Source organism: Nannospalax galili, unplaced genomic scaffold (genome assembly GCF_000622305.1).
Source record: "Nannospalax galili isolate Female #2095 unplaced genomic scaffold, S.galili_v1.0 scaffold356, whole genome shotgun sequence".
In the NCBI taxonomy this organism is placed as follows: Eukaryota; Metazoa; Chordata; class Mammalia; order Rodentia; family Spalacidae; genus Nannospalax; species Nannospalax galili.
The window spans coordinates 3,013,027-3,039,000 of record NW_008338126.1 but is presented as its reverse complement, the minus strand read 5'-3'; the positions used below and the strand labels follow the sequence as shown (position 1 = coordinate 3,039,000).

At 43.2% G+C, this 25,974-nt stretch overlaps 1 protein-coding gene across 2 annotated transcripts in view; it reads right to left on the bottom strand.

Moving 5' to 3' along the window:
* Yipf1 (Yip1 domain family member 1) overlaps positions 1–24,204 on the bottom strand; it is a 43,003-nt gene extending 18,799 nt beyond the window's left edge. The window contains exons 1-6 of one of the 2 annotated variants that reach the window (XM_008833018.3): positions 24,041–24,204; positions 22,977–23,057; positions 20,211–20,383; positions 5,253–5,333; positions 4,507–4,594; positions 698–814 (exon numbers count right to left, since the gene is read on the bottom strand). In XM_008833018.3, coding sequence (XP_008831240.1) covers positions 698–814; positions 4,507–4,594; positions 5,253–5,333; positions 20,211–20,383; positions 22,977–23,007 — 490 coding nt within the window. In that variant the 5' untranslated portion in view covers positions 23,008–23,057; positions 24,041–24,204. The remainder of the gene's footprint in view (positions 1–697; positions 815–4,506; positions 4,595–5,252; positions 5,334–20,210; positions 20,384–22,976; positions 23,058–24,040) is intronic. The other variant, XM_008833017.3, reaches the window with a different exon arrangement.
* Between the last annotated feature and the right edge of the window lie 1,770 nt (positions 24,205–25,974).

Here is a 25,974-nt window from a genome sequence, read left to right as displayed (position 1 = left end):
AAAACAGAAAGAAGGAAAGAGGAAAGAAGGAAAGAAGGAAAGAAAGGAAGGAAGGAAGGAAGGAAGGAAGGAAGGAAGGAAGGAGAAAGAAAGTTTTAAAATGAGAACGTCATTTACATATCCACATCAGGGTCACATTCTTTGAGGTGCTCTCCAGGCCTTGATCACTGCAAATTTGTCTTTAGCAAAGCTGCCAACATAGCAGACACAGATTTGGCATAGTCACTAGTTTCCCATGATTCTCTAGGTGCTTTATAATTAATGGTTACAAGCCATCTCTGCTAGCTGAGCCATCAAAACTTAAAGAACAATGCCTCTGTTGTTTCTAGTCACTGGATAATGCAAATATTGCTACAATCCAGACCTTCATGGACACTGCTTTAGTTATTTTGTACATTTTTGAGAATAAACTCCAATTTCTATTCAGTCTGACAGCTTCTCTAAAAATTATATGGATACATAGTGAATGTACATGTCCTGCTGAATAATATCACTTAAATGGAAAGTTGCATGTGATATGTATTTTATCATGGTGGAAGGGGGAATGTGGATTTATACATGGTTGATAGGAAACTCTGAGACAGGAGCTGTGTTTGAGAGCAGTGCCACAGTGCCTAGAGACTGGGCAATGTGCTCTGGGTAAAAGCCCATGGTCAGAGATGGTCTGCATGTGAAATGAGTCAAGCTATGCACGCACCTTTTTGGAATTCGGGCACATAATGGTATGTCTTCTCTCCCAGATGTATTAAGAAGTTGGAAAGATTCCCACTAATTGCTATGGCAAAGACCAGTGTGGCACATATCCAAAAGGGGCCTGCAAAAGCAACCAGAAAGAGGAAAAACAAGTGCTTGCATTAGACTCTTACAGAATTTCTTATCAGCCTCTCCTTGCTCAGACAAGGGGGTGGGGGTATGATTTTAGATACAATCAACACTTACTTAATGGGAATTTTCATTTTTAAAAGGTCAAACAAGTCAGCAATTAGATGCTTTAAACGCTAGGACAATTAGAATCCATAGGCCCAAACACCTTCCACAACTAGGTGAACGAAGACATTGATCTGTGCAGTTTCCCTCATCAGAGGATCATCCAAAAACACACAGGTTTTTTGCTAAGCTTTCCTTCAGTACAAAAGAAGCAAAGATTACTTCCCTTATCTAAGTTCCAAAGCTTTTAAAAAATATTTTATTTATTATTTTTATTTTATGTGTGGAGTATATTGCCTGCATGTATGTGAGTGCATCCGTGTCATGCAATGCCTTGGAGGTCAGAAGAGGGCTTCGGATTCCCCTGGAATTGGCGTTAAGGACGGTTCGTAGCCACCATGTGGGTGCTGGGAATCAAACCCAGGTCCTCTGCAAGAGCAGTCAGTGCTCTTAACCGCTGAGCCATCTCTCCAGCCCCAAAATTCCAAATCTTAATGTCATGGAAGAATGGTTCCATCAGTGAGGTCCTTCTGTGTTAGAAATGAAGAGCAGGGCAAGAAGAAAACTTCAGGCAAAAGTCAACCTATAGGGGGCTGAAGAGATGATTCAGGGGTTAAGGGCACTGGCTGCTCTTGCAGAGGACCCAGATTCTATTCCTAGCACCCACATGACCACCGACAGCCATTTTTAACTCCAGTTCCAAGGGATCCAACGCCCTCTTCTGGCCTCTATGGGTACTGCATAACACAGGTGTACTTACATACATGCAGGCAAAATACTCATATACATATATAAAAATAAATAAATTTTTTATTTGTCTTTTTGAGACAGGGTCTCCCTATAGCCCAGCTTGCCTGGAACTCACTAGTAGGCCAGGTTGACCTTGAACTTACAGAGATCTGCCTGCCTCTGCCTGCCAAGTGCTGGGATTAAAGGCATATGCCACCATGCCTGGCTAAAAATAATTTTTTAAAAACTAAAAGTCAACGTCATCTAACAAATCACCATCACTGTGTGTGCATACACATATGTGCATATGTATGAGAGTGAGAGACAGAGAAACAGATGGGGCAGAGAGAGACAGTTAAAAGCTGCCTTTTGGGGGCTGGAAAGATGGGTCAGAGGTTAAGAGCACTGATGCTCTTGCAGAGGCTTCGGGTTCAATTCCTAGCACCCACATGGCAGATAACAACCATCTGTAACTCCAGTTCCAGGGGATCTGACACCATCTTCTGACCTCTGCGGCACTGCACAACACTGGTGCACCTACCTACATGCAGGCAATACACACATATACATAAAATAAAAATAAGTTTTTTTTTAAGCTACTTTTCCTCCTTTTTTTGACAGACAAAACTCTTTTCTTTCTTTCTCTTTTTTAAATTTTACATATGTGCATAGTGCATAGTAACCACTCTCACACCCCACTCTCTCCATCTCCCTAATACCTGACTACCCTCTCTTCCCTACAAATCTCTTTCTCACATTCATGTCTCTTAGTTTTGTTTTATGTTCCACTGAGTTTCACCAGGATCATCTTGTGACCAGGAACTTATAGCTATCCTCCTTTCTTTTTATTTATTTATTAATTAATTTATTATTTCTATTTTATGTGTATGAGTGTCTTGCCTGCATGTATGTAAGTACAATGCCTGTGGAGGTCAGAAGAGAGCATTAGATCCCCTGGAACTAGAGTTGTGGACAATTGTTAGTCTCCATGTGGGTGCTGGGAATCAAACCCAGGTCCTCTGCAAGAGCAGCCAGTGCTCTTAACTGCTGAGCCATTTCTCCAGTCCTTATTTTTTTATGTGTATGAGTGTTTTGTTTGTGTGTAAGTAAGTGCACACATGTCATGCAATGCCCACAGAAGCCAGAAGAGGGCATTGGATCCCCTGGAACTGGAGTTATGGACAGTTGTTAGATGCCAATGAGTGCTGGGAACTGAACCCAGGTCCTTTGCAAGAGCAGTCAATGCTCTTAACTGCTGAGTCCTCTCTCCAGTCCCTCCTTTCTTTCTTTCTTTCTTTCTTTTTTTTAATGAAAAAGTAATTCATCATCTGGGCACAGTGACATACTCCTGTAATCCAAGTACTCAGGAGGCAGAGGTAGGAGGATCACTTCATGTTTAAAACCAGCTGGGTCTATATAGTGAGTTCCGGGTCAGTTGGGCTACATACTAAGACCCTATCTCACAAAGAAACAAAACAAAACAAAACAAGATAGTTACATGATCAGAAGGTTCAAAAGGAAAAAAGAAAAAAAGGAAAAAAACTGAGCAACCAAGCATCCCTCTTTCTTAGTGTCCTGCATCTGCACTTGCCTCCTCAGAGCTCCCCACTGTTTCTAGTAAATCCTGCCAGAAATAGCCAACATATAAAAGCAAATGTGTGCATGAGTGTATGCATGTTTTACACAGGTGACTACATATACTCTGCTGTGCACCTTTCTATTTTTGCCTTAATCTAGCCTAGAGATTCTACCACAACTACCCATAAAAATCAGCTATTACCCTTTCAGCAGATGTTGGTTTCTTAAGCACCATCCTTCTCTCTCCCTACCTAGAAAAAGGCCTATGGGGCTGGGGAGACAGTTCAGTCAACAAAGCACCTGCTGTCTAAGAGCAAGATCTGAGTTTGGATTCCAGCACCCATGTAAAAAATCCAGCATGGTGGCACATGCTGTAACTCCAGCTTTGGGGATGGGGAGCAGAGGTAAGCAAATTCTTGACACTCACTGGCTGGCCGGCCTAGTGGAGTAAATGAGCTTCAGGTTCAGGGAGAGACTCCATCTCAAAAAACAAAGGTGGAGCCCAAAGAACAGAAAGACGCTCAACATCACCTTCGGGGTCACACAAGCACAAACACACATGTACACATTTCTGCACGCAGGCATGCATATACCACGCACATAAACCACAGACATATACAACACCTCACATATACAGATTTTTAAAAATGTACTATGTAGTACAAATATAATTTTAAAAATTGAGATATTTTGAATTTTCCAATTTCACTAATATTTGGCAATATCTTTTGTGATAATTGACATATCACAAAATTAAGAAAATTATTGTATTTGGGGAGAGGGTTTGAAACAGGTTCTCACTATGTAGCTTTGGCTGGCCTAGAGCTCCCTATGAGGACCAGACAGGCATTAAACTCACAGAGATCCACCTGCCTCTGCCTCCCAAGTGCTGGCCTACACTACCACTACTGGCCATGAGCACTTTTTAAAGCCAAGTATTGACTCCTGAAAGTAGGAAAGGAAACACAGGCCACCAACATCAGCTTTTGATGAGGTGCCCGCTTCCACATTAGAATGCAAGCTTTCTACCTCAGTCAAGGGCTAAATCTCATGGTATTATTTTGACTGCCTACCATGAAAGACCCTAAATTCTTTGCAAAGGCTTTTTTTTTTTTTTTTTTTTTTTTCTTTTCCTCCAGGAATTTTTTTAACTAACTCTCAGGAGTCAAATAAAAACACCCTCTGCCCCCAACAGTGCAATTCTCAAACAATTCCCCACATTTGCTCCAGCTTAATTGGACATGGTAAAGAAGCAAAGGACACTGCACATACCATAGAGATCTGGGTTGCTACGGATGTATAACCTGACAAAATTCTTTCCAGGTATTGGTAAAAGAGATCCTTTTATTCTGTCAAAGACCTGAAAAATAATACAGCAGTTATTCTACTGAAGGGTTTCTTAAATAATTTATTAATTGAATTTCATACAATGTATTTTGATCACATTCAGATCCCACTACCCCTCTCTAGCCCTTCCTCACTACCCTCCTCCCACCTAATTTCAGGTCCTCTATTATTATCTATCCTTTTCTTTTAATTTTTGTTTTTTAAAGGTCTATCAATTCCAATCTGAACCTCCCAAGTGCTCCTGGATGTAAGTCCATGCCCTGAAGTCTGGTCAACGTACCAGGCATCACACCAGTAAGGAAAACTCACTCTGCCTCTCCAAACAGCCATCAGCAGCCAATAGATTCTCAGCTAGGGCTGGGCTTCCTACCCACCTCCCACATCCATGTTGGGACCTGCCAGTCTTGGGTTTGCACAAGTCTTGTGCATGCTTTCCTAAGTGCTCTAGGTTCATATACGCAGGTTTGTTTTAAGAAGTTTAATATATTCAACTACTGCAAAACTGAAACTTGGTTATTCAAGCTTTTATAACAGTATTTTTAGGTGCAGCAAGTCTCTATTTTTATCAGACCAGTTCCAACACAGAATGGCTCTCACATGATCTGGTTGTTTAATCCCAGAAGAAACAAGTCCCCATTATGGAAAAGAAAGAGTGAAATTGGTTTACAAACCTGGTAAGTGTCTACATCAAAGAATGTCTGGTAGTATTCAAATGTCCAGAAAGGGGAGCTTTTTTTCTGGCTGGCCAGTAACTATCAAAAGTGAAATAAATAAATAATAAATAAAACATAGTGAACACAGAATCAACTTCCTAATTCCCAGAGAAACCAAAATATATGACTGGCATGCAACAACCAAGGACAACAGTCATGCCCCACTCCTAGCCTGATGTAGAAACAAGCAGCAGTTTATTTTATTTTATTTTATTTATTTTATTTTATGTGAATGACTATGTTGCCTACATGTATGTAAGTGCACCTGTGCTGTGCAATGCCCATGGAGGTCTGAAGAGGGCATCAGGTCCCCTGGAACTGGAGTTACAGACAGTTGTGAGCCGCCAAGTGGGTGCTGGGAACCAATCCCAGGTCCTCTGCAAGAGCAGCTAGTGCTCTTAACAGCTGAGCCATCTCTCTAGCCCTGCAAGCAGCAGTTTTTAAATGACACCAAAAGGTTTCAAATCCCAGCCCCTGACTCACTCCTCCTCAGGCTTAGTGCCTTTATCTAAAAAAAAAAAAAAGTTAACAGGATCTCTACCTTGGAGAAAGTTAGACTGAATAAATATGGACTATGTTATTCTGTACAATCCAAGGAGGCCAGACAAGTATAAGGGAAAAAGAGGGAAACTGGTCAAGACTAGGAGGATTACAGAGCTGTATTACAACAGTCTGTCACATCTGTTCAACAAGCAAGGACACAAGACCACCCAAAACTGGCTGGGACCAACATGGCCAACTAAGGTGACTGCTGATTGTCCCTTCCTTTATTATATTAGCATTTCCAGTATCATTAGCCCTACAAAATTGTCTGTTCTTATCATGCATCTGATGTCATGCCACATCTAGAAGACTCCTTGTTAAGGACAAAAAAGGGCAGTAAATTCTATTATGGGGAAAATCCTCACCCATTCCTGGACTTCCCCACCTTTTCCCTCACCTTAACTCATGAATAATCCTCTCCTACATTAAATTTGGCCCATAAACAGAGCTATCCAAAATTCACAAGAGGAGCTATCTACACTTGATTTAAAAAAAAAAAAAAAAAAAAAAGGAGCTTTCTAAAATTCATAGAAGGAGTTATCCAAAAACCCAACAGTGTGACTCCCTGGTAAGCCTTCACTCACCAGGAGAGTTTATCTTTGCCCTGTGATAAACTTCTCCCAGTTGCTTTCTTGTCTTGTCTCTGACTTCTTTCTTTGATGGAGACAAGAACCTTCCAGGTTCCCAGGAGTTGGGGAGATGGCTTAGTGGGTAAAAGCACTTGTGGTGCAAGCTTGATGACCCAGGTTTGACTCCCTTGGAACTCACATAAAAAGCTAGATGTGGTGGCATGCATCTGTAATCCAAGCCCTGCAAACTGCCTAGGAAAGCTCATGAGCCAGCTAGTGTGGACTGCACACAGCAGAAACAGTGAAAGAGACCCTGTCTCAACAAGGTAGAAGGAGAAACCTGACTCCTAAAAGTAGTCCTCTGACCTCCACACAAGTGCTGTGCCATTCTTATGCTTACACACACACACACACACACACACACACACACACACACACTCACACACACAAAATTATGTGTTTTTTAAAATTCTTTAAAAGAGCTGGAAGCCTTAGAAAGAGGTCTCAGTCTAGTCTTTTTATCGTTGAGAACCCTCACCATTACCTCTTGGGTTGGAGAGATGGCTCAACAGTGAAGAATATTTGCTGTTCTTCCAGAGGACCCAGGTTTAATTCCCAGCACCCACATGGTGGCTAACAATTGTCTGTAACTCCAGTTCCAAGGGATTTGACACCCTCTTCTGGTCTATGTGAGCATTGCATGCACATGGTGCACTTACATACATGCAGGCAAAACACTCATACACATAAAATAAAAATAATAAAGTATTTCTTTTAAAGAAAGAAAACCCTGACCATTACTTCCAGTAATACAATGGCGTGCGCGCACACACACACACACACACACACACACACACACACAAAGGCAATCGGTATAAATACTACTTTTCCTTCTCCAAGTTCTTCAAGGTCTGTATTACCATCACCACCTACATTCTCAAAAATCTGCCATTCTAAGCCAGTCATGGTGGCACACACCTAAAATATCAGCACTTGGGAGGCGGAGGCAAGTGGAGCAATAAGTTCAAGGTCACGGTCAGCCAAAAATTGAGCCTGGGACAAGGCTGTCTCAAAAAAATAAATAATCTGCTATATTAATTCACTCTAAAATACTGAAAATATTACTGTCTCTGACACAAAAAACAGACAAAAAGAAACATTTCAAGGAGGCTCATGCCTGTGCCCAATATCCAGTTCACCAAGGGCACATGTAGGCCCTAGGCCAGGAATCTGCCATCTTCTGGCGTCTGCAGAAGAGTCTCACTGGAGAAGGTAGGATGAACCTGAGCTGCAAGAAGACCCATTTTCCGTTAAGTGTGGTAAGAAACTTTCTTACTCTCACATACTGCCTGTAAATGCCTCCCAACTGGTGGACAAAACTGACATGCTGGGTAGAATGTCTTTTCAATCTTTTCCCCCTTATATGCTTCTTAAATGTTGATGTCTGCTGTTATTCATACATGCAATGTTTATTTTACTGGGCAGCTTCTCTGAGCTATGCCTGGAAAATGGTTCAACATTGATCTGGATGTTTCTAAGGAGGTGTTACTGGATGAGACTTACTCAGAGGAGAGTAAACTGCCCTCTACATTGTGGGTGGATGGCTTTCTGGTGCTGGTATGGGACTCCAAGAGGCTTACCACAGGATTCACCTAGCCCCAAAACTGGTTGGACACAGCAGACAGATGAGTCCCCAGGTGAGAATGTTGTCCTTAAGGTCTACCATTCCATACATTCTTCTCTATCCCCCAAATCCTCCATTTGGGTAATTGGGGACACCAAGAATAACTTTTGGGGTTCCAAGCTCTGAAGAGCTGAAAGAAATGCCTATAGCTGCACCCCTGAAACACACGGGCTTGCCCTGTGGCTGGGGCCGTACTGCTCTACTATGTCTTTCGAGTCCCAGTTTGCTCATATGTGGGATCTGATCAATCCTGTTTGTGTCCTGGAGTGTTGATTCGTTATCTAAAAACCCTGGTTTGGGGCTAGATGTTTCTTCAGGCCAAGTTACCTGCCTTCTCGTGTTTTCTAGCTTCTTTCCAGTGCTCTAATACCTGTACCAACTCTAGGTACCATGTCTCCCTCCCAGTGTCATCTGTTTACAACTTGTTGTTTCAGTGTTCAGAACCAGTGGAGGTATGCCTTGACCTCTGACCTCAGGATGAAAGTCCCTGATGGGATCTGCCTGGAAAGAGGTTGGAGTCTCAACTCTGACAATAGCAGAGATTTAAAATTCCTTCTAGGTTTACACTTCCTGTATGTAATCCCCTTTTCACTGTGCACTCTGACTTGATTTATATCCATCTTTCAACCACAGAGAGCAAAGTTTGCCTTAGTTTTTTGAGACAGGGTCTCAGTAGCCCAGGCTGTCCTAGAAGTCCTGATCCTCCCAAGGCTCCCAAGTACACCCAGATTAGAGTTATGCCACCATGCTCGATCTTACTTCTAATGAACTTGGCCTTTTGCCTGTTGTCTAAGAGGGAAGTTTGGATGCTGTTACTTTGCAGTGTTGATCAGCAGGTTAGAGAAGTAAGAAGTCAGAGTATTTTAGAGCTAATTTCTTGGTGCCCCTAGAGAGAATGCTGGGTGGCCACGTTTAAATTTAGATGTAATGGGAAATATTTTAAACCCAGAACAAGATCTTTCTAAAGTAACTGAAATTTGAAAGAAGGGCAAGTTTTAGAAAGCTCAAAAGCTACATCCCATTAGTTAAAAGGACTTAATTCAAAGTATGAGTTTCTGGCCCTTAATAAAATTTCCATTTGGAAGAATGTCATCTTCCCTGCTGATGAATTCTTAAAGGAAAGATACTCAGTCCATACAGCAAGTCTCATCTTTTGACCTTTTTGTTCTCACTGGGTCTTCAGCTATGTCCTTCTCAATGGTGTTTAGATGAGTTCTTTGTCTCTGAGATGTAAATTTTCTGTTGTGTGTTGTGTATATGCATGCGAGGGGGTGCGTGTGCACGTGCAGAGGCAGAGGTCGACGTTGGATGTCTTTATTGCTATTCAGCTTATTTTGGAGACAGGTCTCTCACTGAACCTGGAGCTAGCCTCCTGGCTGACCAGCAAGCCCCAGGGATCTCCCATCTCTACTTCCCCAGTGTTGGAGCTATAGGTATGTGCCACTATACCCAGCTTTTTATGTGGGTGGTAGGGATCCAAACCCAGGCCATTATGTTTGTGTGGCAAGCACTTTACTACTGAGCGATCTCCCCGATTCAGATGGAGGTAAAGGCACTTGCCTGTAATCCCAGCATTCTGTAATCCAAGGTGAAGAAAGGAGGATCAGAAGTTCAAGGACATCCTTGATTACACGACAAGTTTGAGGCCAGGCTGAGCTACATGAGACCTTGTCTCAAAAAAATAAAATAAGAGGCTGGAGAGATGGTTCAGCAGTCAAAAGCATGCACTGATCTTGCAGAAGACCAGAATTACGTTCCTAGAGCCCATTTCAGGTAATTCACAACTGCCTGTAACTCCAGCTCTAGGGAATTCAATGCCCTCTTCTAAGGGCACCTGCACACATTTGCACATACATACACACGTGCATATACAAAAACACACATGCATACACATAAAATAAAAAAATAATAAAGGCTTATCTTTTAAAATATTTTATTTATTTATTTATTTGTTTTTTTTTTGAAACAGGGTCTCCCTGTAGCCCCAGCTGGACTAGAATTCACTATGTAGACCAGACTAGCCTTGAACTCACAGAGATCCACCTGCCTCTGCCTCCCAAGAGCTGGGACTACAGGTGTGTGCCACCATGCCTGGCCTTATTTGTTTTTATGTGTATGAGTGTATTGCCTACATATATGTAAGTGCACCCATGTTGTACAATGCCCACAGAGGTCAGAAGTGGGTATTGGATCCCCTGGAACTGAAGTTAGGAGTTGTTAGCTACCATGTCAGTGCTGGGCCAGGCCCTCTGCAAGAGTAGCCACTGTTCTTAATCACTGAGCCATGTCCCCAGCCTCCTAAAAGCTTATCTTTAAAAACTAAATAGAGGGGCTAGAGAGATGGCTCAGCAAAGGCAAAAAGTATGAATATAGTTGGTCTGTTGTTTATACAGTACCAAACTGACTTTGAAACAGATGTTTACTCTTAAATTCAGAAAACATTAGCCTTCATTCATAGGACTGAGAATAATCTTTTTTTTGTCTTTTTGAGATAAGGTCTCCTTGTAGCCCCAGCTGGCCTGGAACTCACTATGTAGATCAGGCTGGCCTTGAACTCACAGAGATCCACCTGGCTCTGCCTCCTGAGTACTAAGATTAAAGGCATGCAATGGGCATGGTGGTGCTACACTGGAATTCTTTTTTCTTTTTTTTTTTTTTTTTTGAGACATGATCTTCCTGCAGCCTCGGCTGGCCTGGAACTCACTATGTAGACCAGGTGGCCTGATCTCACAGAGATCCACCTGCCTCTGCCTCCCAAATGCTGGGATTAAAGGAGTGGGCCACCACACCCAGCCCTGCTATACTGGAATTCTAAACCATCAACTGTTACACATAAATTCAAGGACTCTTGACTTCTTAAAACTCTATAAGGAGGCAATATACTTAAGTCTACTAATAATTTTCATAACTTATTGGTATGTTAAAATAGTTGCTTTTTTTCTGGATCTTCATTAAAATATATGATTACTAGTAGTTATTTTATTTTATTAAGAAAAGGAAAAATTTTGTCTAAATACATAAATTTATTTATTTATTTATTTTTGGTCTTTTTGAGACAGGGTCTCCTTGTTGCACCAGCTGGCTTGGAACTCTCTATGTAAACCAGGCTGGCCTTGAATTCACAAAGATCCATCTGCCTCTGCCTCTGCCTCACAAATACTGGGATTAAAGGCTTGCGCCAACACGCCCAGCTAATACGTAAATTTTATAAAGATTGTTTTGAAATATAAATTTTAAAAAATTTTTATTTTATGTGTATGCATGTATTGCCTGCATGTAGGTAAGTGCACCCGTGTATGCAATGCCTGTGGAGGTCAGAAGAGGGTGTGGGATCCCCTGGGACTGGAGTCACAGACAGTTGTTAGCTGCCATGTGGGTGCTGGGATTCGAACCCAGGTCTTCTGCAAGAACAACCAGTGTTCTTAACCGCTGAGCCATCTCTCCAGCCCGCAAAGTATAAATTTAAGGAAGGGAAAAACAACAACAAAAAAATTAGTAAGTAGAAAATAAATGTAAAAAAAGTTATAGTCAGGGCTGGAGAAAGATAGCTCGACAGTTAAGAGCACTGGCTGCTCTTGTAGAGGACCTGGGTTCAATTTCCAGCACCCACATGACAGCTAGCAATCATCCATAACTCCAGTTCCAGGGGAGTCCAACGCCTTCTTCTGACCTCCACGGGCATTGCATGACATGAGTGCACTTACATACATGTAGGCAATACATCCATACACATAAAATAAAAATTATAAATAATTTTTTTAAAGCTATAGGCATGGGATGATTTTTGGTAAGGAGATTAATAGGAAAGAGAATAATTAGTGATAAGAAAGGATTTTGTGTGGTAAAATCAGGCTTTGTCCTAAAGTAAAGGATTATCTCAAAAAGGAAAAAAGAAGGGTAAAGACAAAACCAGCAAGTCAGAGAATAGCTATGTAGCAGGTTTACAAAAGTTTGTATATGTGATCAAATTAACAATAATTCAGAGATTATTGAGGCTTGGTGTGGTGACACACACATACAGGTCTTTAATCCTAGCACTTAGGAGGCAGAGACAAGCAGATCTCTTTAGAGTTCAAGCCAGCCTGGTCTACACAGCAAGTTATAGACCAGCCAGGGATACATAGTGAGACCCCCCTCAAAAAAAAAAAAGATTTCCTAAATGTACTACATTGATATAAAACTAAAAGCTATTTTGCATGTTTAAAGGAACAGATTTCCTTAGTAACAGTTACACTAAATTGGCTTAAAAGACAGATTGTTTCAGCAAGATAATTATTTGTATTTTCTGACTTTGGCTCTGGATTACTAGGGAACTGAGTCTTAGCACAGTCAATATTTATCTGTTTGTCTTGAACTCTTAAAAATAATCACTTTAGGGGCTGGAGAGATGGCTCAACGTTTAAGAACACTGGTTTTTCTTGCAGAAGATCCAAGTTCGAATCTCAGCACCCACATGGCAGCTAACAACTGTCCATAACTCCAGTCTAGGGGATCCGACAGCCTCTTCTGACCTCTATGGGCATTGCACAACACGGGTGCACTTACCTATATGCAGGCAATACATACATGCACGTAAAATAAAAATAATAAATAAAATATATTTAAAAGCATTAAGCTACAGGATTTAAAAAATAATAATAATCACTTTAGAGCTGGGCGTGGCAGTGCACGCCTTTAGTCCCAGCACTTGGGAAGCAGAGGCAGGCGGATCTCTGCAAGTTCAAAGTCAGCCTGGTCTGTGAGTTCCAGGCCAGCTTGGGCTATAGGAAGATCCTGTCTCAAAAAAGAACAATAATCATCATCATCATCATCATCATCATCATCATCATCAGCACCACCACTTTAGAGTAGGTGAGATAGCTCAGCAGATAAGGGTCCTTGCCTAAGTTCAATCATGGGACCCATTTGGTCAAAGGAGAGAATTGACTCCTGCAAAGTTGTCCTCTGACTTCCAAACACACTGTGGCACATACATGCTCCACACTGCACACATACATACACACAACCAAATAAATAAAGGTAATAAAAAATAACTACTTTATAACTGGTTAAAAAGCAACTATTATTTTAGATTGTTATACCATATTTGACACTATATGTGTGTATATATATATATAACTAGATATGTAAAAATTAAAAGTATGTAACAGTTTAATAAATGCAAGGTGGGGCTGGAGAAATTGCTTAGTGGTTAAAAGCACTGGCTACTGCAAGTAGCAGAGGACCCAGATTCAGTTCCCATCACCCACATGGTGGCTAACAACTATCTGTAACTCAATGTTTCAGGGGATCCAACCCCCTCTTCTGGCCTCTGCAGGTATTGTACACACATGGTACACCCATATACATGCAAGCAAAACACTCATACACATAATAAAATTTTTAAAACTTTAAATACATACAAGGTACCCTACAAGTATTTTTGATTATACAATATACATTAAATCTGGACCTTCAACATATAAAATGGCCAATGAGATTTTGCCATCTCCACATTTGTCTCCAGTACATTCAGCTGGAAAGAAAATAATCTTTACTAGCCCTGTCATTTAAATCTGGTCTGGATCTTGTGTTCCAACTTGTTTATGTCTAATCTGAGCTGGTGTGCCCAAAACTGTGTGGATACGGACCCTGTTTTATTTTCCAATGTGTTGAAAGACTAGCTGAGGTTCTGCCCAGTCTGTGCAGGGAAAAGCACTATTTGCTACTAGAGAAGATAAGGAGGACTCAAGTTCTTCTAAGAAGATAAACTAAATTGAGTTCCTGGGAATTGCTATTTTATATTATGACTGCTTCTAAAAATTCTTTTGCTTATGGATCTGATTTGCTGTTCTTCCAGGGGACCAGAGTTTGGTTCCCAGCACCCATGTCAGGCAGCTCACAACCTCCTGTAACTCCAGTTCCAGGGGATCTGATACTTCTAGGCTTGGTGAGCCCCACATACAAGTACACACATACACACACAGAAACACACATAAAATAAATCAATGAACAAAATAAAAACCAAAAGTCTAGACCTCTAATATTAACACCGCAGTCACACACTACATCTAGTTAAGAAAAAAAAGCCTGGTAAGAAAGCATAAAACAAAGGTTAAAAAAGTTCTTTCCCTACATTAAAAAAAAAATCTGATCTTCATTTATTTGTTCTAACAAAATAGGTGCTTTGCTACTGTATATACTTGGACATCAGCCATTAAGTCAGTCTGTGGTCACTCACTGGTGTTATTTCTTAAGCTTCTCAGAAGTCTAAAGCTATGCTTTGATATATAAATATTGGATAGAGTTAATCTATATAAACCTATTATCCTGCCAAGACAGAGAGTCTAAATTTTTCTTCAAAAGTAAAAGCTAAAGTCAGGTATGGCAGTTCACATATATGATCCTAGCACCCAGGAGGTAGAGGTACAAGGATCATGGCTGAGTTCTAGGTAAACATGAATTACAGAGTAAGACTGTCTCAAAAACAAGAAACAAAAAGTAAAAGCCAGGCATGGTGGCATTTGCCTGTAATCCCAGCACTCAGGAGGTGAACGCAGGAGGATCAAGCCAGCCATAAAGCTGTGCTGTCAGCTGATACTGCTTTCTTTGTATATTAAATGTACAAGTCTTCTAAAATGCAAAGCTTGGGGGCTAGAGTGATGGCTTAGGAGTTGAGAGCACTTGCTGCTCTTGCAGAGGATCTGAGTTTAGTTCCCAGCTCACACTTGCCTATAACTCCAGCTCCAGGGGATTCGACATTCTCTTGCATATGCACATATACGGACACAGACACATACACATACACATAAATAAAATAAATCTTTAAAGAGCTGGGAATGGGGGCACATGCCTTTAATCCCAATACTTGGGATGGCAGAGGCAGGCGGATATCCAAGACATCATGGTCAGCCTGGTCTACATAAAGAGTTCCAGGCCAGCTGGGGCTACAGGGAGACTGTATCTCAAAGACATAATAAATAAATAATGATAGATAGATGATAGATAGATAGATAGATAGATAGATAGATAGATAGATAGATAGATAGATGATAGATAGATAGATGATAGATGATAGATAGATGATAGATAGATAGATAGATAGATAGATAGATAGATAGATAGATAGATGATAGATAGATGATAGATTGATAGAGAGATAGGTAGGTAGGTAGATAGATAGAAAGAAAGAAAGAAAGAAAGAACATAAAATAAATCTTTAAGGTGCAAAGTTTAGGAGAGCATTTAGCAAGCAGGTGTCCTCCAAACTATAACCCTTAGTAGTGTTGTCTTTTTTCAGGCTTCATCTGCCTACTTGCTCTTGCATAATGGCTATCATCTGTAAACAAAGATAATTAGCCCTGCACAAACACTTGGCACTGCAGGAAGCACCACTCTCATAACTGAAAAAAAATTGGTCATTAATCACCTAAGAAAAACAGTTGTAAACAAGTACAAATTCTAATGGGGATTTTCTTTGCTTTTGGTTTGTGGGTTTTTTTTATTTGCTTGATCTTTGTTGTCGTTTGCTTGTTTGGTTTTGTTTTTGAGACTAGCCATAATATTCCCAACTATTAAACTGGGATTTCTTTATGTCATTTAATATTTTATAGTTAATAAAAGAAACCTGCTAATAAGTTATGGAGCCAGGCACGGCAGCACACACCTGTAATTCTAACACACAGGAGTCTGAGGCCAGCCTGGGCTACATGAGGCCCTGTTGCAAAAAAAAAAAAATTGTTTTTACATTTATTTATTTATTTATTTATTTACTTGGGGGGGCATATGCAGGCCATAGGACAATTCTGTGGATATGGTTTTATCCTTCCACCTTTATGTGAGTTTTGGAGAGCAAACTCAGGTTGCCAGGTTTGAGTAATAAATGCTTTATCCACCGAGTCATCTTGGCAGTCCTGAGGTAAAAACTGAAAGGTATTTTTAAAAATAATGAAAGCCTAGTAAGCTCAAGTATGACAATTTTAAAACTTTACAATTTCTCAAAGGCTACCTCAGCTGGGATACTTAATCTGCTGTATGTCAGGATGGCCCCAAAGTGGTTAAACTTAAGCCCATTTAAAATTTTGTCTAGTCAGATATAGAGATGCATGCCTATAATTTCCAGCACCCAGAAGGGAAAGGCAGGAGGATCAACACAAGTTCAAAGCTAACCTGGTATACATAGTGAATGCCAGGTTAGTCAGGGTCATATAGTGAACCTGGTCTAAAAACCACCTGCCCACGACAAAAAAGAATTGTCTGAAAAGATACATCTTTGTGCCAAAGATATTACTGTGTTTCTAAAATAAACATAGAAATAGTATAGACCTAAAGTTTTAAAAAGAAATGAACTTAGGAAAAGGAGAAGCTGTCTGCTAGTTTCTCTTTACATTTCAAGGTGCTCCCCCCCCAATAGCCATAGAAACTACAAAAATTAAAAATAAAACCCACTACCCCCCTTCAAGGCTGGAGGAACTGACCTGAGGGTTCAACAACCAAAGCTTAGAAGTAAAGCCAAAAAAGACAGAGGGCTTTTAAAAAATTCAGTATTTCAAGCCTGGGCATGGTGACACACACCTTTAATCCCAGCATTTGAGAGGCAGAGGCAGGCTGACACACACTTTTAATCCCAGCATTTGAGAGGCAGAGGCAGGCGGATCTCTGTGAGACTCAGGCCAGCCTGATCTACATAGTGAGTTCCAAGCCAGCTGGGGCTACAGGGAGACCCTGTCTGAAAAAAAGAAAAAAAAAAAAAAACAGTATTTCGGCACTTTCCCTCTATCAGACCACACCCACAGGATGATGGGATTCCTCTAATAGGCTTAAAAGCTTCTCTTGGTCAGAGATGGTGCAGATAGAGGTTGGCCTCTAACCAGGGCACGGTCTACAAACAAGAGAGTCCCTGGAGAGGGAATGTGCATCCAAGGAATGCTATATGATCATGAGACTGAACCTGTCCCAGCACACAGAATAGCCAGTAGAGGAAAAAGATGAAAGGGGCCAAGGAGCTTCTCCAAGGCCCTAAAGTAACCTGAGGAACTTCAACTGACCTTAACATTGCAAAGGAAGAATGATTATTTTTGGACACTTTCTTAGGCTTAAACACATAGTAAGAAAGCATATCCAAAGAATGGAAAAATTAATAACTGATTATAAAGCAGCGAGCGCTAAAGCAAATCTAAAAGGATGAGTGAAGTTATGCCAGCTATTTATTACAGGATCTACTCAAAAAGGACACCAGGAGTCACGGTGTTCAGGGAGAAACCTGGCAGATTCCAAGTCTCCAGCATCTTCACCTTCAGCCATGAAAAGAAAGATTCTCAGTCTGATTGGCTCTTCCAGAAATGAACTTTCAGCAGTTCTTAGCAATGTCCATTATGTTATTTTGATACATATTAAGCATATTTTCAGTTCCAAGTTAGCTTTCTGATGTCTCCTCCAGGCCTATATTTGGATTATCTGGAGCCAGTAACTATAAAGGTCTTTAGGTCTGCAGAGTAGAAGCCAGCTCTCAGGGCCTGGGCCATGTAATAACAGTTATGTCCAAATGCCTTTGGCTATTTGATAGCCAATGGTCACGTAAGGGCAAAAATATCTTCATTTGGCCTTCTGTCTAGCTGAATTATTTTCTGTGGGGTCTGTGTGTGTGCGTGTGTGCGTGCGTGCGTGTGCACGTGTGTGTGTGTGTGTGTGTGTGTGTATGCAAGTAGGTGCTCACAGAGGCCAGAAGAGGGTATTAGATCTCCTGGAGCTGGAGTTATAGGCAGCTGCGAACCCCTTGATGTAGCTGCTTGGGAGCCAAACTCTGTTCCTCATAAAAAAAAACAAAAAAACAGCACATTTAACCACTGAGACATCTATCTAGCCCACTGGTTTCTTTTTAAGGTACTATTTCTGTCCTAGTTTGTCTCTCCATTGCTATGACAAAGCACTCTGACTAATACCAACTTGGGGAGGAAAGGGTTTATTTGACTTACATATCCTTATCCTGGGTCACAGTTCATCCAGGAGCTCAAGGCAGGGCAGGAACCTGGAGGCAGGAGCTGGAGCACAGGCCATGGAGGAAGGCTGCTTACTGGCTTGCTCCCTGGCCCCCACTCAGCCTGCTTTCTTATGCAACACAGGCCCACCTGCCCAAGGGTGGTGCCACCCACAGTGGGCTGGGCCCTCCCACATCACACAACAATCAAGAAGGTGCCCCATGGACATGGCCACAGGCCAGTCCAATGAAGGCAATTTCCCAATTGAGGCTCCCTCAACCCAGGTGTGTCAAGTTGACACTAAAGCTATCCACAATTTCCCACACCCAAACACCATTTAGGCAGCAATGAAAGCCATCCTAACTTAGTTCCCACCCTCTCAGGCCCTCTAATGGTTATAATTTTGTTAGGAACCCATTTTCAGACCTCACCTTTTTAAACATTTTGGTCAAGTTTGTGTGAAGACAACAACAATTCCACCTAAGTTAACAATCAAGTGTGGAGTCCAACCCATTCCAACAACATGCCAAGGCCTGACACTGGAGCCCTTACTGAAGGAGATGGAAGTCTTTAAAGAGAGAAACAAGACAGGAACCTAGCAAGTGACCTGCAAGCAAGAAAGCTAATAAAAGAAAAACAGAAAGCTATGGGCAAACTGGTTAAGACCAGTGACCACTCACATGGCACTGAATCTAACCAAGGACAGGACTGTCTTGGAAACTTTAAGACAGGGTCTTGCTGTGTAGCCCACGCTGACCTTGAACTCTCAATCCTCCTGCTTCATCCTCTGGAGTGCTGGGATTACAGGTGTGCACAACCATCTAGGCTTCCCTAGGTCCCATTCACACCATTGTTGTAATACAGTAGCAGTGTAAGAGCCTCATCAGGGATCTATAACACAAGCAGAGGCACCTGAGCCATAAGCAAAGGTGCATGTCTGTACTAAGTCTCCTTCCTTCCTGGGAAAGGCACGCATATTCAAAACCTTCCCCACAGAATGAAACGTACTCACTTGCTCCTCTACTTCCAGCTTCTCTGCAGATACAGCAGTGTTTTGACTCCTTCTCTGTAATAAACTCACTTTCCTTAACTGCAGAATTAGTCTGTGTCTGATTTCTATCCTGTGTATGGCAAAGGACTTGTCCAGCTGGTGACAGTACCCAGGAGCTGCACAGTGAACCCACTGCTGTACCTGAGTGAGTTCTCCTCGTGTGTGTATGGTCACGATTCAATGTACAAAATACTGAAAGAAATACTATTCTCCTTAGACAACTCAGCTATGTGCATGGAAATACATCTGTGATTACAATAGCCACTTGATTTATTTACTATCCAACCAGAGGGAGGTCAGGCCTCCTTCACCTAAACCATTCTCCAAGTCCCACTAGACACACTTCTACACAAGCTTCTTGGCTTCTAGTCTATACCATTTAGCTTGTCTCTGTCTGGACTTCTGGCCTCAAGCCCATCTTCTCTCAATTTATATTGAAGGTCGCCATATCTAAAATATCTTTAAACTTATCTAGACACATGGTTTAAAATCTTTCACTTGGGAGGCAGAGGCAGGTGGATCTCTGTGAGTTCAAGGCCAGCCTGGTCTATATAGTGAGTTCCAGGACAGCTGGGGCTACAGGGAGACCCTGTCTCAAAAAGACAAATAAAAAAAAAAAAATCCTTCACTGGCTCCCAATTATTTTCAGAATGTAATTCAGACTTGCTGGGTTGAGTCCCGCAGTCTTACCTCCTCCCTTCACCTATCCTTCATAACAACGTAGGTGAAGACAGAGGGCATCCCTGTCTGCACCATGTGCTTTCATGCCTCTGCAACTTCACCCAGACCCTTCCCTTTGTCTCCATCACCCTTCCCTACCTTCCTTCCCTGGCCATCCCTTCTTTCAGCAGACTCAGTCAGGTGTCACTGCCCCCAGGAAGCCTTCCTTAATCTCTTCTCGGCTCCCTTGACCTTCACGCGCATCAGTGCTTCCCGTGGGTGACGATGCTCTGTTCATTTGTCTGTCTACCCCCCTCAAAGTGACACCACGGGTCATTTCACCTCCCATCACCACTGCCTGCCACTGTACCTAGCACATAATAATGAATAAATGCATGAACTCTAAGCTCTAAAAAGAAAGCTAGGAGGAAAAGTTCAAAGGTCAGTGCAAACCTCGGCTTTGTCAGAGTCATCGTTTCCCAGCAACTCATCGTCTTCTTCTCTCCCCAAGCGTCCTGGGGGTCCTGGCTGGTGTTTGGAGGCGTCACTAGGATCCTCAATGCTGACTGTGGCAGCATCTGGGCTTGCTGCCAGAGAAGTGGCTCTAGTGGCTCTATCACCGAATTCTGAAATCAAGTAAAGCACAAAGATTTGGAGACTTTCCCACACTGGAAGCAGGGTGCTTTTTATTGAAAGAAGTTTTGGGGCTGGGGCTACAGTTCAGTGGAGGACATGTGCCTACATATTTAAGGACCTGGGTCCCAGCCAGTGTAAGCACTGCTTTACCACCTCAGCTTTGCTATGGACCCCATCTACAACAAATAGCAACAGGCTTTGAAATCAACCTCAGTACTAGGGAGGCTGAGGCAGGAGAATCATGAATTCAAGATCAGCCTGAGCAATAAAACATAGTGAGGAGAGAGGAGATGAAACGATTATCTAAATACAGCCTTTAGTAGGGTACCTGACCCACCTAAGCCTCTCTGATTAGAGTAAGTCCTACGTAATGAAGGCCAGAGAGACCCAAGGAAGACAGCACCCAGTCTGTTGATAGAATCAGGAATGGCTTCTCAGAGAAAAGGCTTCAGGGGGATGGCCAGAGGTGCTATACAAGAAGGGGATGAGTGAGATCCAGGGAAGACAAGGACACGTGCCCCATGCTGGAAGGACAAGAGGGCATGGGCAGGCTGGTAGGAATGTAGGTGAGGATGTCTACCATGATGATCCCACACACTCTGCTCTGTGTGAATTATTCCTGTTCACCTCAACCCTAAACGGTAGGGCTGGAGTGTGAGGACTTCTGATAGTAACACCCTCTGCGTCTACACCCTGGCCTATCCTAAGCATCTTTCGCCGCCATTCCTTTTCTAATACGGTGACTTTTGCCGGAAGGCTCCCAAGCTCCACTTTGTCATCTAACACTATATTCTTCCATCAATGACCCCCTCAGTACCATGTGCTCTTTTCTGAGGCCAAAGACCTTAACGCCTGTCTCTATAGCCCCATCTGCATCGTTGCCTGCCTCCTCTCAAGCCTTGCCTTGGGTCAGCAACCTCTGCTTGACCCCTCTCTGATTTAGGCACAGGCCTTTTTTTTCAGCCCTTTGGAGAAAAAACATATTGAATTTCCTCCCTTCTTGGGGACTTTATGCATGCTGTTCTCAATGCTTGTACTTCCTTCCACTGTGCTTCTAGAAAGCATAACCAAGGAAGGCCTCGCTATGGAGGCAGGTCTGAAAGGGCCAGGCCAAGCTGTGGGAACTACCTGGAAGAAGACTGCGTCCTCACATCGGAAAACAACACAAAAGCCCCAAGCTGGAACTCTATTAGGTGCCAGGGGAACAATGCAAGACTGCTGTGCAGGGCAGACAGGGAAAGAAGCAGCAGGAGGCAGACGTGAGGCAGCGCACACTGGCTTTCTAAGTCACAGAAGGGGCTCTGGCTTTCACTCCTGGTGAGATGGGAGCTACTACATTCTGAAGGAATGGCACACTCCAACCTAGTTTTTTAAAAGGACTATTCTAGGAGTTGGGCATGGTGGCACACGCCTTTAATCCCAGCACTTGGGAGGCAGAGGCAGGCCAATCTTTGTGAGTTCAAGGCCAGCCTGGTCTCCATAGTGAGTTCCAGGGTAGCTGGGGCTACAGGGAGACCCTGTCTCAAAAAGACCGAAAAAAAAAGGACATAGCTCAGTGGTAAAACACTTATGTAGCATAAACAAGGCTCTGGGTTCAAGCTTCAGCACTATGGGAGAATTTTTCAAAAGGGATTACTCTGGCTACAAATTATAGACTATAGAGGGGTAGGCAAGGAAGCAAATCAAAAGGAAATCAGGAACTATAATTCAGACAAAAAGTGATGGTGGCCAGGTGTGGTGGCGCACACCTTTAATCTCAGCACTTGGAAAGCAGACGTAGGTGGATCTCGGTGAGATCGAGGCCAGCCCTGTCTACATGGTGAGGTCCAGGCCAGCTGGGGCTACAGGGAGACCCTGTCTCAAAAAGACCGAAAAAAAAAAAAAAAGTGACAATGAAAGGACACAAGGTACAAGGTTTTTCTATGTCCTTGTACCTTGAACCTGGCGGGACAGTGGTAGAGGGTATAAGGAACGGTCAGATACTACATTTATTTTTATTTATGTGTACGTGTGTGTGTGTGTGTGTGTCTGTGGAGTGATCGTGTCATATGTGTGCAGATACTGTGGAGGCCAGAAGAGGCATCAGATCACTGGAACTGAGTAACAGGCTGTTATGAGCCACCTGACATGGGTGGGTGCTGGGAACCAAACTCAGGTTGTGTTGGGAACTTAACTTGGGTTCTCTGGAAGAGCAGAAAGTTCTCTTAAGAGTGTTCAGGTACCAGATGTATTATGAAGAATTACAGCAATGACAGAATTTGCCCAAGAAGGGATTTCTCTTTAAACATCAAACTCTTCCTCAGATGTAGGGTCACATGTAAAACACAGTAATGCCAGAGTACAGTAAGTGCTGAGAGAACCCCAGGGAAATGCTACGCCCAAGTTATGATTCCTGCTGCCAATCAGAAGGGTCCTTTGAAAAAACAAACAGCTGGTGTGGTCAAACTGGAAAAACCTGGGTGTGGCCAAGGGGCCTGAAATAAAAATCCTCTAACATATATGTCAATATAGCAATGAAAATCCACAGCTATGACAACAGAAACAGTGACCATGAAGAGAAAGTTGGGCACTCAACTGCTGTACCTTCAAACTGCAAGTCATCCACAGCTGCCATTCAGCCAGGGGGTCTTCTCCCAAGCGGTGAAGAAGGAAAGTTTCAGGGGTCTAACATGAAGAAATAAACAAACTTAGGAAAACAGAACAAGCTGCAAACAAGTCATTTCTTTTCTTAAAAAATTATTACTTTTGGTTTGTGAGTGTGTGTGTTTGCTGCACACATGTGGCTTCTACCATGTGTGTCCTAGGGATAGAACAGCAGACACATTTACCTGCTGAGCCATCTCCCCACCCACAAATCCTATTTCAGCTTTAGAAACAGTACTCCTTTTCCTAGTCTTTTTCAGCCCAGTTTGATGGTTTACATAAAAATTACCACTAAGCAGCTCCTATTATTGAAACTGTTACAAAGAAACTGAAGGCTAGGGGTCAGCTCATTTGGGAGAGAGCTTTCCTAGCATGCATACAGCCCTGGGTTTGATTACTCAGAACTGCAAAAATCCAGCATGTCTGTAATCCCAGCACTAAGGAGGTGGAGATAGGCCGATCAAGGTTATCCATGGCTACATAGTGAGGTTGAGGCCCACCTCAGTAACATGAGATCCCATTTAAAAAAAAAAAAAAATCAACAACAAGAAAGAAACTGACCATGGGGTCACTCACTGTGTGAATGTTTATAGAGACCAGATGCACCCTGTAGATGGATGAGGGAGGGGAGCCTAGATTTCAGAGATGTGATGGTTAAAGCAGTTCAGTCTAGCCAGTATTAAGGCCCCAGCCTTTGGGGTAGGACAGACCTGGGTTTGGATCCCTATCATGTTGCTTCTCTGCTGTGTGTACACTCCTCGAGGCCTCAACTTTCTCATCTGTAAAATGGGTTCATGGTGGTGTCTAGACCATTATATAAGATAGAGTGTGTATGGGGATTAGCACGGAGCCAGGCAATTAGTAGCAATTAGTGTTGCTGACCCTGCAGCCAGGGACCCTGCGAAGCACAGGCAGGGGTGTGTGTGGTGGGGGGCGTTGCTGAGCCACAACGGCCCCGACGGGCCCCTCCGCCCGGAACAGCCCAGCAGCCCTGGCCGCCTCACCTCACACGGCTGGGGGTCCAGCGGTCCGGAGGGCCTGAGATGCTCAGCGTGGGTCGCAGCCCTGTCGAGTTGCCGGAAGCCGGAGATCCGGGCGGACGGGATTTCTCCGCCTCCCCCGGGCCGAGCCCGGCTTCCTTAAAGCCACAGCAGCACCCAGAAGACCGCGCTACGCGGAACCGTCGCTCCTCGCCCCGCCCGTGGGAGCGCCTGGGGTTCTTAAAGGGACAGGTGCTGCTGAGAGCTCTACTCCTCCTGTGCCACCTGATCCAGGGGTGCAGAGAATTCTCAAACGCTCTCAAGCGTCTACTGTTTGTTTATACCTCCCCCGCCATAGAGATACAAAATAAATAGGGCAGTGAAAACATGATGGCAAAAAAAAGTCATTCGAGTGACCATAGGAGCCTGGTAGCCTCCTACGGCCTCCCTCATCAGGTGCCACCCCCGTCCCCCCCTCCTGTGGCTCCGTTAATCCCCCGGGCTACCTCTGCCCTGGCAAGGCTCACCTGAATTGTTGCTATCTGTCCATCTTTGCCAGCCTGTGAACACCTTGAGAGCAGAGATTTGGAATGATTCTAGGCTCTGGGTAGCCAAGTCAGCCCCACAGGATAATTGTATGCTGTGCTCTAATAAAGACCTAACAGTTCTATAGATTGTTCTTACTCTCTGGAGCAGTGTGAACAGCAAACATTTGTTTCGATGCTCACACAAGGGACCACACAGGGTCTTTCCATCGGACTACTAACATACTTTGCATATTAATTATCATTAATATTGTTTTCACAGGTGCGTAGTCAGATATAATAACACATGTCAAACATTATCATTCATATTAAGGGGAGTTTTGACCTGGTGCTGTCACCAGGCTTTGCTCACACAGGACCTCTAATTTTCACAGCAAACCATGCAAACTTGAAAGGACTGTCATTTTATAAAGAAAAGGCTGGTGAGCATGTGTCAGGAATGAATATCGGCTCATAAATTCAGTCATGCAAGCGTGTTTGACCCCTCTTCTCTCAGGCTCACCCCCTGCTAATCTCATCACCGCCAATCTTATTCTGACTTCAGCTGGCACATCCCAAGCTTCAGGCTCCCCACCTTCTGCATCAAGCCTTGACTCTTCATGCCATAGGTCATGGGACTCTACTAGAATTATCCAGCACCCAGACAGGGGCATCCCAGAGTGTAGGGTGGGAAGCAGTTAATGCTTCATGGGCAACTCCTTGACCAGTAGATCCAGCAGTTGATGAACACATGCATCTCCCTGCACATAGATGTCCATGGGTGTTTCATATGACTTTCAAACACCCTGAAGGATTAAGCAGCCAAATGCCTTTGATGATGGATACTTTGACAATGGGTAATGCCTTTGATGATGGCTCTCTGACCTTCCCTAGCCTTCGATCCTTCTCCTGTCTCCTGGTCCTTGGACTTACACTTACCAATAAACTGCCCACATGAGGAGACCACGCTGCATCGTGTGGCACCAAGAGTAGCCCCAGGCAGACTGTGTGTGTGTGTTTTTTTGGGGGGGTGTGAGGTGGGGGGATGCGGTGTTTGTGTGTGGAGTGTGTGTGTGTGTGTGTGTGTGTGTGTGGTGCATGCATTGGAAGCGTAGGTATTCACAGCTAGGTAAAATTTTTCTCCCTCAGCAGCCTGAATAGCACCTTTCATTACTACGAAAGCTAGTCAGTAAGGAACTTCCAGATCACTATCACCTTGAATTCTCCATGTCCTATCACCCAAATATGTGGTGGCTTCAGCAATAGGGTCTTACTATCTACTTATGGTGAGTAATGAACAACAATGACGATAGCCTATTTTGGGGGGTCTATGACCAACCCATGACCAACAACTTAAAGGGTAGTATCCCATACCTGGACATCAAGTGTCCTCCCCTATCCTTCTCTGCCTTAAGGAAGTGCCCCCCTCATCCT